Source organism: Anabrus simplex, chromosome 2 (genome assembly GCF_040414725.1).
Source record: "Anabrus simplex isolate iqAnaSimp1 chromosome 2, ASM4041472v1, whole genome shotgun sequence".
Lineage (NCBI taxonomy): Eukaryota > Metazoa > Arthropoda > Insecta > Orthoptera > Tettigoniidae > Anabrus > Anabrus simplex.
The window spans coordinates 854,048,778-854,064,067 of NC_090266.1; the positions used below are offsets into that span (position 1 = coordinate 854,048,778).

General features: G+C 41.6%; 1 protein-coding gene across 1 annotated transcript in view; it reads right to left on the reverse strand.

Moving 5' to 3' along the window:
• Positions 1 to 15,290, reverse strand: part of LOC137498491 (uncharacterized) — a 45,685-nt gene that overhangs the window by 7,095 nt on the left and 23,300 nt on the right. Inside the window, exons 3-4 of the mRNA XM_068226055.1 lie at positions 8,069 to 8,339; positions 7,895 to 7,959 (exon numbers count right to left, since the gene is read on the reverse strand). Of these exons, the coding sequence (XP_068082156.1) occupies positions 7,895 to 7,959; positions 8,069 to 8,339 (336 nt within the window). The remainder of the gene's footprint in view (positions 1 to 7,894; positions 7,960 to 8,068; positions 8,340 to 15,290) is intronic.

Consider the following 15,290-nt stretch of genomic DNA (forward strand, 5'->3'; position numbering starts at 1 on the left):
GACCAGAGGTTAGAGAGCGGCGTGTTGGGAACAAACTTAAACATCAAAGAAGCTGGAGTAAATTTGTGAGATTCATGAACCGCCGAATTCAAAGCAAAAGCTAACCAATGCAGGGACGTGTCCCACCTAGAATGATCTTCATGATGATAGGCAATAAGTGCGGACCTGAGATTACGGTTAACCCGTTCAGCCAGAGATGGTTGAGGGTAATAAGCAGATGTAGTTACATGAGAGATGGACAAGTCAAAACAGAATTTACGAAACAGATTTGATGTAAAAGCTTTAGCATTATCAGATACAATGTATTGGCACGGACCAAAAGAAGCAAAAATGGAATTTAGGCAAGTAATTGTGGACTGAGCGGTAGCCAGCTTAGTCGGAAATAACCAGGAAAATCTTGTAAAACCATCTACACACACAAAGATGAACTTGTTGGCATTACCCTTTGACTGGGGGAAGGGTCCCACATAATCGATATACAGGCGTTCCATGGGGCGCGACGCTTGATGAGAAGACAAAAGGCCTACTTTAGTGGACATGGTGGGTTTACTGATCAAACAAGATTTACAAGCTTTTACAAGTTCCCGAATTTCACCGTCCATACCTTTCCATATGAACATTTCACGAATCTTTTCACGAGTTTTAAAGATTCCAAGATGCCCCCCCAATGGGGTCTCATGATAGTATTTGAAGATCATAGGTACAAGAACCGCTGGAACAACAACTTTCATCAACTTATCATGCCTCGAAGGGCAACATAGAACACCATTCCTCAGAACATAAGGGACAGCATGTTCCCCAGAAGAAAGGGTTTCCATTATCGGAGCCAGCGTCGGATCTTCACGTTGGTATTTCTCAATATCCCTAAAAAGCATGGGAGCATCTGTTAAGATGGCATTAACACCAGATAGTATGGACTCGGAAGGTGATGAACTGTCGACCGGTTCGTGGGTCTCTACGTCGTTATGAAACATACGGCTGAGTCCATCGGCAACAACATTTTCAGTACCTCTGATATGCCGTACATCGAATTGGAAGGCAGAAATACGGATGGCCCAACGGGCTATACGATCTGTACGACGCGGCCTACCTAAGACCCAGCTTAAGGCTTGATTATCTGTCTCCAGATCGAATTTGACGTGTTCCAGATAGAGACGGAACTTTTCTAAGGCGAATAAGACTGCCAAACCTTCAAGCTCATATATGGAGTACTTTGCTTCTTGAGCTGACAATGTCCTAGACGCATAGGCGATGGGTCGCCTCCCTAGTTCAGTCTCTTGAAGAAGAACTGCGGCTACTGCTGACGACGATGCGTCGGTTTGGACGATGAATTTCTTCGAGAAATCAGGCATAGCAAGTACAGGGGCATTACAGAGAGCTAATTTTAGATCTTCAAAAGCGGCTTGTTGAGAAGGTCCCCACTCGAATTTGATGCCTTTCCTACGAAGAATGTTTAAGGGCGCCGCTCTATTAGCAAAGTTAGGAATGAACTTCCTGAAGAAATTCACCATACCAATGAACCTGGCGATACCTTTGATGTCCTTGGGAGGTTTAAAATCACGGATGGCCTGTGTTCTAGAATGATCGACAGATACCCCATCGGGTGACACAATATGCCCTAGGAATGACATAGAGGGCTTAGCAAAGGCAACCTTGGACAACTTAACAGTTAACCCAGCCTTACGAAGGCGATCGAGAACTTCTCGCAGATGATCTAGATGTTCTTCAAAAGTCTCGGAAAATACGACGACATCATCCAAGTAGTGATATAAGTACTCAAATTTGATGTCGGAAAAGACCCTATCTAGTAGCCTAGTGAGCACAACTGCCCCCGTGGGGAGCCCGAAAGGCACGCGGTTGTATTCGTATAAGTTCCAGTCCGTGGCAAACGCTGTAAGATGTTTAGACTCTTCGGCAAGGGGAATTTGATTATAGGCCTGATTCAAGTCCAAGATGGTGAAGAACTTGGCCTTACGAAACCATGAAAAGCAAGAATGAAGGTCGGGAAGGGGCACAGATTGCAACACCACCTTCCGATTGAGAGCCCTGTAATCAATGACAGGCCTGAAGCCTCCTTGGGGTTTCGGGACTAGAAAAATAGGCGAAGAATACGCTGACTTAGAGGGCCTAATAATACCATCCTTCAACATCTGATCGATGATTTCTTTCAGAGCCTTCATTTTAGGTGGAGATAGCCTATACGGTGGAAAACGGACAGGAATTGAATCCGTGACCTCAATTTTGTATTCAATAAGGTCAGTAACACCAAGAGTATCCGAGAACACCTCGGGAAACGACTGACACAGTTTGCGAATACTATCAGCCTGCTCCTCAGGTAGATGTCTAAGGTCTAACAACATCTCATCCTGGGTAGGCGAAATAGATGAACATGATACAGAATTACACTTTAAGAGTGGGATTTTATAACTAGAAGCAAATTTGAATGTGCACGACCTACACTGGAGATCGAGCACAAGACCAGTGTGAGAAATGAAGTCCGCTCCCAATATGATGGGGCAAGACAAACGCTTGGCCACAAACAATTTAACTTTCCATGTAAACTTAAAAACACGAATTTTAACCAGTAAGGAACCTAGAATTTCTAATGGAGATGAATTAGCCGAAACGTATTGAACAGGAGAAGAGACATAGTCAGGGAGTTTACAAACAGATTTCAATTTAGAATACCAATCAGCCGAAATAATGGAACAAACACTGCCTGAATCTAAGAGAGCTGTTATAGGCTCGTTATTTAACTCAATCTTAAGAAAAGGAACAGGTGCGGGGGTATCCGCCGCAATCCTAAGACACTCTTTAGGGCATTCAAAAGATGAATTTGAAGGCTGGTCGTTCTCTGCATTTACAACCTGTTTACTAGGGGCTGAGTCTCGGGAATATGGATTAGTCGGCTCAGCCGACGCCACTAGTCACTTTTTATTATTGGAATAGCTGGAATTTGCACCAGAAGTTGAGCAGGAGGGGGTGCTATTTGAGTTTGGGCAATTCTTGGCGATATGTGAGAAGGCCCCACACTTAAAACAGCCTTGTGATGACCCTACTCCATTCCTTGTCCCACTTGACTTGATCAGAGGACACTTATTCCGCAGATGGTCAGGCGACCCACAAGCATAACATTTACGGGGATTGACTGGTCGGCGAGGTGGAGGCCGAGTGTTACTAAAGGAAGGCGGGGGTTCTTTCGCCACACGCAAGGAATCAGCATACCTAACTCCTTCCGCAGAGACGGCTAATGCTTCCAGTTCAGAGAAGGTTTGCGGGCACGCCGCGAAACACAAATATGACCTGTAGGGTGGTGAAATCCCTTCAACAATAGCTTGCACGATCTGATCCTCAGGGAAGTGGAGAGCAAACACCCTAGTATAAAACTTAATATCTTGGATGAAGTCTGCCAGGTTTTCATCCAAGCGCTGTACCCGATAATAGTATTTCTGAATAAGGGAGGACCTGGCCCTAGCCGGGATGAAGTTAGCTAGCAAATGGGCATGGAAATCCTCAATAGAAGATTGCTCGGCAATGGCTCTAACTATTTTGTCAGATAGAACACCAATAGCATAAGGATAGATAATTTGCAAAATTTGACATGGGGAAAGAGAAAACACAAGGTCATGATCCTGAAATTCCACTAGAAATCTTAAAAATGAAATTACGTCACTGGTGGTATTAACGGAAAACTTGGATATACCTCTGAGCAACATTGCCAATGGATGAGGCAAGCTACTGAACCCAGGTGACATAGTCGTTAAAGGTTTCAAGGGCAAGGAAGTTAATTCAGAGCGGATGTTACTCAATGACGCACGGCGTTCAGATTCGTTGTTCGATGGGGCAGAGATAGTTTGAGCAGCAACGGTTATCCTATTGACTTCTCCCTGAGGAGGCTCTTCCTCGTTACCTACATTCACCGTGGCGGGTTGATCAGTTTTGGGAGGAGCTTCGCCGGTTAGCAATTGAGTGACCTTATTAGACAATTCAGAAATAGTTTCAAGGAGCGTATTAGCGTCCTTCCTCTGAACGTCATTCACCTTTAGAGACAACAGATCATTAACTCTATTTGCAAAGTGATACAGCCTGCCTTGCACACGCTTAATTTGATTAGGAGACGGATCGTTTTCATCAAAAAAACTGACTACAGATGCTAGCCCAGTAATATTCTCGACAATCGTGGAAAGAGAGTCGTCAATTTCTTTCTCTCCCAAATTGGGGATGGAAATGGGCAAATCAAGGGACTCTCTAAGCTTGTTAGTGTCTATTGCAACCGTGCCTCCAGATTGAACGTTTCTGATAGTTAACTCGTATATCAACTCCTCTTTGCGCAAGTAGTTAAGGAGGAGAACATCGCGAGGGCCGGGCATGATGACAGAACAATTTTGAAAAACTCAAAAAATTCCAGCAACTGAGAAAATTGTTAGAGTTCGAATTAAAGCAATGTTTAGCCGTCAAAAGGGGCTAAATTGAGACCCATTCAACCACGCTCTGCTACCACTTGTTACCGAGTTTTTGTGGTAGTTAAGCATGAAAGAAGGTGCTGGGTGGTGAATAGGTCTCAAGCTACTAAAGAGAAATTAAATTTTAAAATTTAACAAGGTTATATTTTCTTTTCAAAATTAGGTAACAACAAATAGAACAGGTACTTAGTAGCCGAAATACAACTTGAAATGTACAATTACAGGGATTAAAGAATTTGGGCTTCGAGCCCTGAAAACACAATTCTTGAGCAACTAGCTCAACTTTACGATATACCAATTTCAACAAAAGGGGCAGAAGACCCCACTCAAACCCTGGAGCCCTTGCTCCAAATTACACAGCAAAGCCTCCTCGAGGCATACAACTCTCAGTTTTAGAAAAGAGCCACTCGCTCTTAAAGTTAAGCCTCTCCCAGGCCACACCAAACTCAACTTTCAAGTTGTCCTCAAAGGACATATACACAGGGGTAAAATACCCAACCTACTGAGGTCTATTAGGTGAGAAACGATTAATACATGACCTCTAAAATACAACTTGAGAGGAGGCGAACTTGCACTCCTAATACACTTTGCATTTAAAACCTAATCTGGCTCTGGGCCACTAACGCAAGGGCTAATCCCATACTACAGAGGTGACTTAGAGAAGAACACTTTACATTACATAAACGAAGAAAAGTTTGAGAAAATAAGTTCACCTCAAAACAAATGTGAGTGGGAGCTCGAGAGGGTTAGCACTCTCTATCCCAATATGTAACTTTACAAGAAAAAGACGAAAAGAGTAATTACATTTTAGGAAAAGGTTACATGATGGAAATGCTTCGAACCCGCCGCGAGTGTTAAACTGCCGACCTAGCAAGAAAAGAAGTTATTAAAAGGCCATTACCTGGTGTTGAACGGCTGAAGAAGAAAGAGGCGCTTCCCGCCTCCTGCTATGTACTTAATACACTGAAAGATGGAACAGAAGTGGCCCGGAGACCCCAAAATCAGCAGTTTATATCCTCTCGCGGAAGATTCTAGGCGTTAGGGGAAATAAAACACCCTCCCTCAAAGTTTTTATTGGTTCGGGAAAAGAAACCCCTACATAGAGGAAGAAGAAACACATTATTGGTGGAAAATTAATTAAAGAAATTCGGGATTGGCTAGATCCAAAATAAGGGGAAAAAGAGGGGTATACAGCCAACTTAAACCATGACAGAAAGAAATTTAACAAAGAACAAACTCTTGAAATAAAAATTTCTCCAACAAAATAGTTCTTTAACTCCGCACTAGGTCGCACTATTGTTGATCTTCAGTAGTGTCCTCTAGAAGAGAAAGTTCACACTTCTTACTTCAAGCGAAACAAAAAACACATCAAAAGTGACACAGTTCAAAAACTCAAAATTTTCCACGTGGTGACATCTTCTGAGAAAGTAGAGAATTAATAGAATAGATAAAGTTCAACCTTCCTCCAGGAGAGGAGTTTCAACTGGCGCAACTTTTAAATAAACAGAGTAGAGGTGTACCGCCCGGTACACTGTGTATAGGACCCTCACCAGGATTACTTGATTCGAGAACTGGAAAAATCCGAAGAAAAACACCTCGATTTGTTCTGGTCGATTTCCGACAAAAGAATAACGTTACAAAAATGTTGCAAAGCTTAGGCTGGGAACACTTGGGAGAAAGGAGACGAGGTGCTCGACTAACAGTGGTATGAAATACCAATATAAATGGGACATTATAAATTTTCCAGCTAACTCATTCCTGGTTGCCAGCGTTTCGCCCCTGTGTGCTAAGTTGGGCTCACCAGTTGGTACTTAGCACACCCACCAAGATGCAGTCTCTCATACTGCATTGGCACTGCCAGTAGCTCCAAGTGGCCTCCACGGTATACACTAGCCATGCGTGTTATAAATTTACTCATTCGGGACAAATATTTTAGGTTCACTATGGAAATCAACATGTATAGCATAAGCGGTATGCAGCGAGCTGTCAGTGGAGAGATTAGTAGATGAATATGTTTGAGTGGTGTCTTTAAAGGTAGGAAAAATCACAATATGAAGATAAACTTGGAATTCAAGAGGACAGATTGGGGCAAATATTTGTTTATAGGAAGGAGATTAAGGAATTGGTATAACTTACCAAGGGAGATGTTCAATAAATTTCCATTTCCTTCAAAATCACTTAAGAAAAGGCTAGGAAAACAACATATCTACCACCTGGGCGACTGCCCAAAATGCAGATCAGTAGTGATTAATTGATTGGCACTGAGATAATTTCAGCTTGACAACACCTGCATGTAATCCTCAAAGAATAGGCTAAACCTTTTCACCCCAGAAATAGCAAATCCTAACTGCAAAGGAACACTTCAACATACCAGCAAATCATTATTGTGTACCACTTACTCTGTATAAAACAAAACAAAAATACAAACTGCTGATGGTTAATGGTTCTATATAGGACACATGACATAATGGACATAACAACTATTTAAAGTTCAGTAAAATCTCCTCTCTTTATTTTTGCAGACTGATTCCCAGGAGAAGTTGTCATGAATTTAGGAACCAAGGATTGAACACTAACAAAATAGTATTTAAAATCACCTTTGGACACATGTTCCATTGTCATCCCAGGTATAGTAGCACAGGAACAAAATTTACCTATTCAAATTTATACTGTTCACAAGATAGAATCTATGCAGGAATTATCCTTCTGATATTTAGGTACAGCTATTATTCAATCTACACCACTCCCTTCCTTTCTTGTTTAAATTCATGCTGATTACATATTTAATTATACTGCAACCCCCTTTCCTTGGTTAGGTTAGGTTACAAGTGGGAGGTTACTACATAATCTTGCACTGCAACCAATTATAGCTACTGTGCTCCCCCGCCACTGCCCATACGGAGAATGTGAAACCCAGTGTTGGCAGATAGCTTATCCCTGTCGAATAGCACGAAGGGTCCTGCTCAAAGCGCAACGTCTGATGGACGAATCATTACCAACAGCATCACATGCCCTTATTCTATACGAGCACTGAAGAGAAGTTTGCTACTGAAAGTGAGCTTTTGGCATGACCAGCATTCAGATGGTGAAATTTTCCCACCAACTGAACTCGAACAAACTAACCGCAGCATGACACCATAAAGACTTGACAAGTTAACAATCATGGTCACCATGCAGGCTAGTTTCCAAAGTAAATCCTTACAGTAAAAGTAGGTGACGTGTTGTTTTATTAGGCAGAAACAAGAAGGCAGTTGTCACCAAACCACCAGAGTTTCTGTGTGAACCCACACAGTTCATGTATGGGTTAAAAAATATACAGTATATATAAAACTGAGTAGGCTACGTAGATTAACTGCTACCCACGCACTAAAACAAAGCATGTTATCCATGGTAAGTTATCCCTATACAAATCTTGCTTGTTAAAGACTTACCTTATCTAATTCAACATTAGGCAACTGTAACTGCAACGAATCACCACTTGCAGATTCTACTGGCACTGAAAATACAGAATTGTAGATCAACTTACATTACTCTGAAAATTCATATTTATGTTAGTTTTCATAATACGAATACCATTTTTGATCAATTACATAATGAAAACCAACCTTCACACAGAAATGTTGCATCTGAATCAAATACACTTTGATTACCCTCAGCAGATAGTTTGATGAGTCCCTGAACTCTATCATACAGAGGGTTGGCCTTAATTTCTGTGTGTGGCCCACCACCAGTTTGCAGTCTCTGCTGCCTCAGCTTTGCACAGTACTGCCTCGTTTCCTTTTTAAGGGAGTCAAATTTTTGGCGTAGCTGCTCACCCGTTCTTCCTGTTGTGGTCTGGGCATTGAAATCTGCAGCAATTTTCTCCCAAGCCTTTGTCTATAAAAATGAGCGCCGAGAGGAACGACAATGCTGCCAACTGTTGCATTTTAGAACCTCTGAATTACATTTTTTTCTTGCCGTGCGGACAGTATGCGCCGCGGCCATAGTTAAGAGCCTCTCGAAGGGAGTGTGGCTCCCGAAGGGAGCCACTGTTCTCATGACAGAGATTGGCCTCGAGGTGCAAAAATACCTTAAAATAATGATCTTTTCGAGGTGAAAAAATACCTTAAAGTTAATGCAGTGGTTGGTAACAAATTCTCGGCCTCATCCTAGGTGTCAGTGACGTCATCCTCTTACTTACGTGAACCAATCACCGTTATAAGCAATGGAGTATGGCGTCTGAAACAGTATTTCTTATTATAAAAGTAAATATACATCTAGGGGCGGGCGGGTTGGTCTCTGGCAAGCGTATTGAACACATCTCTCTTCCTCGATCATTATAAGGTAAAATTGGAATCATTTCAAGTAACATTGTATGTAATAATCGTTGAGTGCCCCTCTCTGTATTTTTACCTTAACTTAGAATCCAGATGTATACCTATAATATATTTACTTTACTTGCATTTGATAATACAGGCTCTTACTACAGGGCAAAAAATAACTTACTGGGAGACTAGAACCAATGCTACAATGAACAAATCTGAATTAAATTGTTAATGGTCAGCAGTCTATCATAATACTAAAATATATTACAATTTGACTGCACAATGAAATAATACTAAACGAACACTAACCTTTTCGTTAGACGTCACTGCATCCGTCCTCTTATTTTCCACGACGTCCTTATAACACTCTACAGTGCGTATTAGCTGTAAAGCTTTTCATAGGTGTAATTTTGAGCCCTTTTCTTCTGCTGCCGCGACATGATGTTCAATAACTACTTCAAACACAAGCAAAAAAATGAATCACAATTACTAATGCACACGTGGTGTTGTTGTTGTTGTCGAAAAGTAACAGTAGAAGATCGCAGTGCGGGTCGATTTTATGACGCAAGCATTGCCAACCTTCTTCGTCACTGGCGTTATACCCGGTATAGCTAACCACGGAATAATGTGGAATGGTACAACAGACTCTCGAGGATATACCAGGAATTGCCTATACCGGGAATAGCTATACGGAGATTTATTCCTTGTTCGTACAACTGGCCCTCAATCAGACTGATGCTCCCAATGATTGGGACACTTATGAGGCTTAGCTAACGCCGTTGTCGCTAGGGGATTCCCGTATATTCAAAGAATCAACCAATCAGCGTGCTTGTTATTCACAATGACTTTTATATTAATTAAAATTAACATAAAACACACTCCTGATGACTTAATAATGACTCAGATTATTCCTATAGCGTATTCCTTATTATTTTTCACTTTCCCACCTGTGGAAATCCATCAACTAACAGAAGTGATTCCTCTATAGCGATGTCTTCTTCACGCAGATATCCATGTGGGTCAACCTGGGATTTTAATTCTACGCGGTCCAGAATTTATATTGGCCACACCCTTGTTTCCTAATTGGCTGAATGCTCCTCTTAGCCAACGTCTTCTACACGTGCCGAGATGTGCAACCTTCTGGTAACGCTGAACCTTTCCCACGGTCACAGGGAAGCATCGCGCAATATTCAGCGACTTTATGTCTCCATGGACTTTCGGTCTCAACTATACTGCAATCTACTTCTTTTCCAATGCCTGACTGAAATTTATCTCAATATAATTTTTTAATATGGCGAGTAAATATCTGATTGTCTCTTATGGGCCGTCAGGGTACGGCTCGATACAATAGGCCTGACACCTAGCACCAGAACCCCTACAGTCACAGGCTTGTGATGGATTTTCTCTTGCGACAATTACCGACGTATTGATCTTTGTTTCTTCCTTCCCTCCATTAATTGCGGGCAGGAGTCAGTTAGGCTTAGATCAGATTTACGACTTTATGGTCTCAAGGCTCTTTATATATCAATCACTATTCCCTCATACCACTGTCAAGAGTCACCTAACCACAAGCAAAAACAAGAATATATCTGAGTGAAAATCAATAAACTACATTATTTAGAAATTATCAGCAAAATTATCCGCACTGCCGTTTATATCCTCCAAGACACTAACTTCACGGATATCTGCTGATAATAATCCGCGGATATCCGCATCCGTGCAGGGCTCTACATATAGTAAGCCTCCATACCGAAGAGATGTTGAATACAAAACAGAAATGTCAATTGGGCACCGGTGGGAATCGAAACCCTATCAACATAACAGGAAAGATATACGCCACCAAAACTGAATGGTAGAGCATCGGAGGCGAAGTTCTAAGGTTGTCAGCAAAGTCCTGAGATAGCCATTAATCCAGGACCTTCGAAAATAAACTGGAAATGTGATGGGAAACTTTTGTCATTGCTAAGTAGTTTCCTCAGCTTTGCAAGCAAAACAAAAGCAGCTATACATGTCTCAGCTCAAACTGACGCAGAGTATGATGATGTTATTGTTTCTACGTCCCACTAACTAATTTTGACGGTTTTCGGATACGCCGATATGCCGGAAATTTGTCTCGCAGGAGTTCTTTTACGCACTAGTAAATCTACCAACACGAGGTTGATGTATTTGAGCACCTTCAAATACCACCGGATTGAGCCAGGATTGAACCTGCAGAGTATTAGTAAAATACATTGGAATTCCGAAGTTCAGAAGTTGGAACAGGCCACGGTCGCTTCCTTCCCGCTCCTAGCCCTTGTCGTCCGACGTACAAAAAAACAAATTATAAACACGTTATAGTTAATACATCCCTCCACATAGGATCGGCGTCAGGAACGGCAGTTGGCCGTAAAACTGGGTCAAATCCAAATCCAGCTATGTACCAACTTCAATAAATTTGGTCAAAAGACCAAGAATAAGAAAATATTATTTATTTATTTATTTATTTATTTATTTATTTATTTATTTATTTATTTATTTATTTATTTATTTATTTATTTATTTATTTATTTATTTAGTTAGTTAGTTAGTTAGTTAGTTAGTTAGTTAGTTAGCATATACTATATTGTATGCACTCGACACGGTCTAATTTAAATGTATATTTCAAGAAGTGGAAACTGCCAACTGAGGCAGTAAATGTGGAGCGTATGCAAATTCCTGCACGATCAGGTTATGAACCAGCTTGGGTGTGTAAATTGTGACACACGTGAGAGTTCCTTTTTTTTTTTAAATGACGTGTAAGTTCCTATAAGCCAGAGTAAAGTAGAACCATCACCGTCCACACACTTTTAACTTTCTGAAATTTCTGATGTCAGTACAGACAGACAGACAGACAGACAGACAGACAGACAGACAGACAGACAGACAGACAGACAGACAGGTATACAAGGTTCGTGGTGCCCGGTTAAGAATTCAGCCCAGAAAAGACGAAGAAATTCTTGTAGGCCGACATCCAAAAAAAATTCATCAAACATGCTCAGAAAACAGAATGAACCCATTTCATACGTCAGGGCTGATTCGTATGAAATAGGAATTCTTTGATGAAAAGAAGTGAAATGGCGTATGGCTTTTATTTAGTGCTGGGAGTGCCCAAGGACAAGTTTGGCTCGCCAGATGCAGGTCTTTTGAGTTGACGCCCGTAGGCAACGCGCGCGTCGTGGTGATGATGATGAAATGATGATGAAGACACATACACCCAGCCCCATCGCCAGCGAAATTAACCAATTATGGTTAAAATTCCCGACCCTGCCGGGAATCGGACCCGGGACCCCTGTGGCCAAAGACCAGCACGCTAACCATGTAGCCATGGAGCCGGACAATTCCTTGATAAATAGTAGACAACGCTTCAATTGACGAAACGCAAGTGCATGAAGTTTTCTCTTAAATAATTAACAACGAATTATATTGCTAGCACCCCTCATCTGCGTAAAGTGAAAGGGAAAATTTTGTCTGCCGTGTTAGTTTATCGTGACTGAATTTGTACATCACCTTTTAGGGGTAGTCCTAAATGATGGTTTACACCGTGAAAGTGTAGGAACACCGGTAAAGGTGCACTTGGTTTATTCTGAAGGAAGTTGGCTTGATCTCCCGTCAGAAATTCGAGGATTTCAGAAATGAGGCTTCCATTTCCCGAGAGGATTAACCCCGAGGACTTCTCAGCCAGCAACATAAATAAAAATAATTATCAGGTTAATCGCTGGGGCAAAGGAGTACAGAGCTAATCAACCTTCTACAGTACTAACAGCAGTCCTCACCTTCTATTCCACCGTGGGTTTCCATGACCTGTAATGAAAAGGACTCTCCTTAGAAGGTAACAGGATGTTCGATCGCAGGCGTTCTCCACCTTGTGCTCGCTAGAACGAACGCCCAAAAGGTGTCGTCGCGATTGCGAACAGTCTTGATTGCGGACAGTCGCGATTACGGACACATATTTGGGAGATAAGCTTTCGTGAAATAAAGTATCTACGTATATTGTACTTTTATTACTTTTTCTTTGCTATTTTGCTTTACGTCGCACCGACACAGATAGGTCTTATGGCGACGATGGGACAGGAAAGACCTAGGAATGGGAAGGAAGCGGCCGTGGCCTAAATTAAGGTACAGCCCTAGCATTTGCCTGGTGTGAAAATGTGAATCCACGGAAAACCATTTTCAGGCCTGCCGACAGTGGGATCCGAACCCACTATCTCCCGGATGCGAGCTCACAGCTGCGCGGCCCTAACCGCATGGCCAACTCACCCGGTGCTTTTATTACTTGTGCAAGTGCGTAAAGGTTCATAGTTAGCGCTACCCGGGACTGCGTGCCCTTTTTTTTTTTTTTTTTTTTTTTTGAGCACCTCGCTTATTTTCGAGGTAGGCCTGCCGTGTAGCTCTCCGCACATGAAGTAAACAGCAGGGGTTCGGAAGACCCACGGACACCATGAACCCGCACGGTTAACCGTACTCGGTCTTAAAAATAATTAAGACCTAGTCCCTTAATTAGCTGCTATTTTTTGCTTTGTCAGAATAACTGTTTGCACTTTTTAAGAAGTTTGTCGTTTTTACTATTAATTATTTACATATTAATTTAGGCATATAATTATTTCTCATGTATAAGATCGTCATAATTTTACATACATCCTGTTAATAATACACTCTTATTTACAACATACGTTTTTTTGAACGAACGTCACTTACGCTTACTCCATTCTGAGGACAAATGACATTACGTCCAAAAACCTTTCCAAGTTGCCATCCTCATTGTACTTCCTCGTGCTTCGAGCAATTCTTTCGTCCAGTTTACAGTACTTTCTTTTCCTTTTAGTTCCTTCCAAATTTAAATCCATCCGCATAATTGAATGATCTGAATTCTCTGCTTCCAGCTTTAGGCAGGTGATGAGATCTCTTATTCTTGGGTGAGGCCTTCCAATTTTACTATTGATTTTGTAATTCCACCCTTCAATGGTATTGTTTGTTCTGTTTCTAACGTTAAAACAGTTCCACATCTCCAGCGGGATAGACTCATTCAGCAATCATTGCTCAACAAAATAGTCGAAGAATTCTGTTAATTTCACATCCGGCGGAGCTTGACTGTGAATTAGAATCCATCCACTCTCTACATCTTCAGGCTTAAGGAAAGCAAGTGCAGCACATTTCCTTACATTTCGTCTGATTTCTTCGTTTTCCTTGTAAAGAGTCGTCATTCCTATTTCCTGAACCTTCCTCCACAGACACTGCGTGAAATGGAAATAACATCCGTGAATCTCAGATTGAGGAAATGTTTCTCTTAGAGCAAGAATAGCACCAGTCTCAAAGTCTACTGTGAATTTCTCTGGTTTCCATTCTGGGACAATTTGCACAATGTTTTCGAGCATCCGAATATAAGTTCCCTTTTTCTTGTCAGGAAGAAGTGCAAATACAATAGGAGTGAGGTTAGTTTCATTTTCGCTACTTCCCAGGTCCACGTGTATCGTGTATAGTTGGGCGAACTGGCTGCTTACACTCTTAAATGTACCGTCAACGAAAAACAACGTTTTTTCTCGCAACATTTCCTTAGCTAAAGAACTGGCGAAAATTATCATTCTGCCATCTGCGCAGTCATCTGAAAGGAGAAAGCTCTTTCCGTCAAACATTTTCAACAATTCTTCCCTGAGGATGATTTCTGACGCTAACTTCGGTTCTTTCTGGACTCCGTGATACTTATTCCTTCCATAGTACATTGAATGTTTAATATTGGCAAACTGAGGAATGTGTGTAACAAGTTCATATCCTTTATTATGCAAATTTTGAAATTCTTCAGAATAAATCTGAGGTATAGAAGAACTAGGCTCTTCTCTAGCCCGTTTCTTTGCACGAACTATTGCTTGTTTTACATCCAGTTGAGCGTCATCAGGTATGCAGTCATGATTTACAATTCTCACGACTTCATTACCTAAAATAAGTAAGCAAACAAATAATAATTAGTAATTAAGTATTAATAACAATAAGAATAAAAATATTTAATAATGAAAACAATTACTTTGGTTGCTAATAAATACAACCAAATTAAGTTAAAAACTTTTCTACACGCTTCATGACTCGAGCAGAGACTTCAAGTCTGTCAATCTGGAAAAAAATATTTTCTTTTTTTGCATGTTGCTTTACGTCGCACCGACACAGACAGGTCTTAAGGCGACGATGAGACAGGAAAGGGCTAGGAGTGGGAAGGAAGAGGCCGTGGTCTTCATTAAGGTACAGCCCCCCATTTTCACACGAGGTAAATGCTGGGTCTGTACTTTAATGAAGGCCACGGCCGCTTTCTTCCCACTCCTAGCCCTTTCCTGTCTCATCGTCGCCTTACGACCTGTCTGTGTCGGTGCGACGTAAATCAACTTGCAAAAAAATGGGAAACTACAGAAAACTATCTTCAGAGCTGCCGACAGTGGAGTTCGAACCCACTATCTCCCGGATGCAAGGTCACAGCTGCGCGCCCCTAACCGCACGGCCAACTCGCCCGGTAAAAATTACA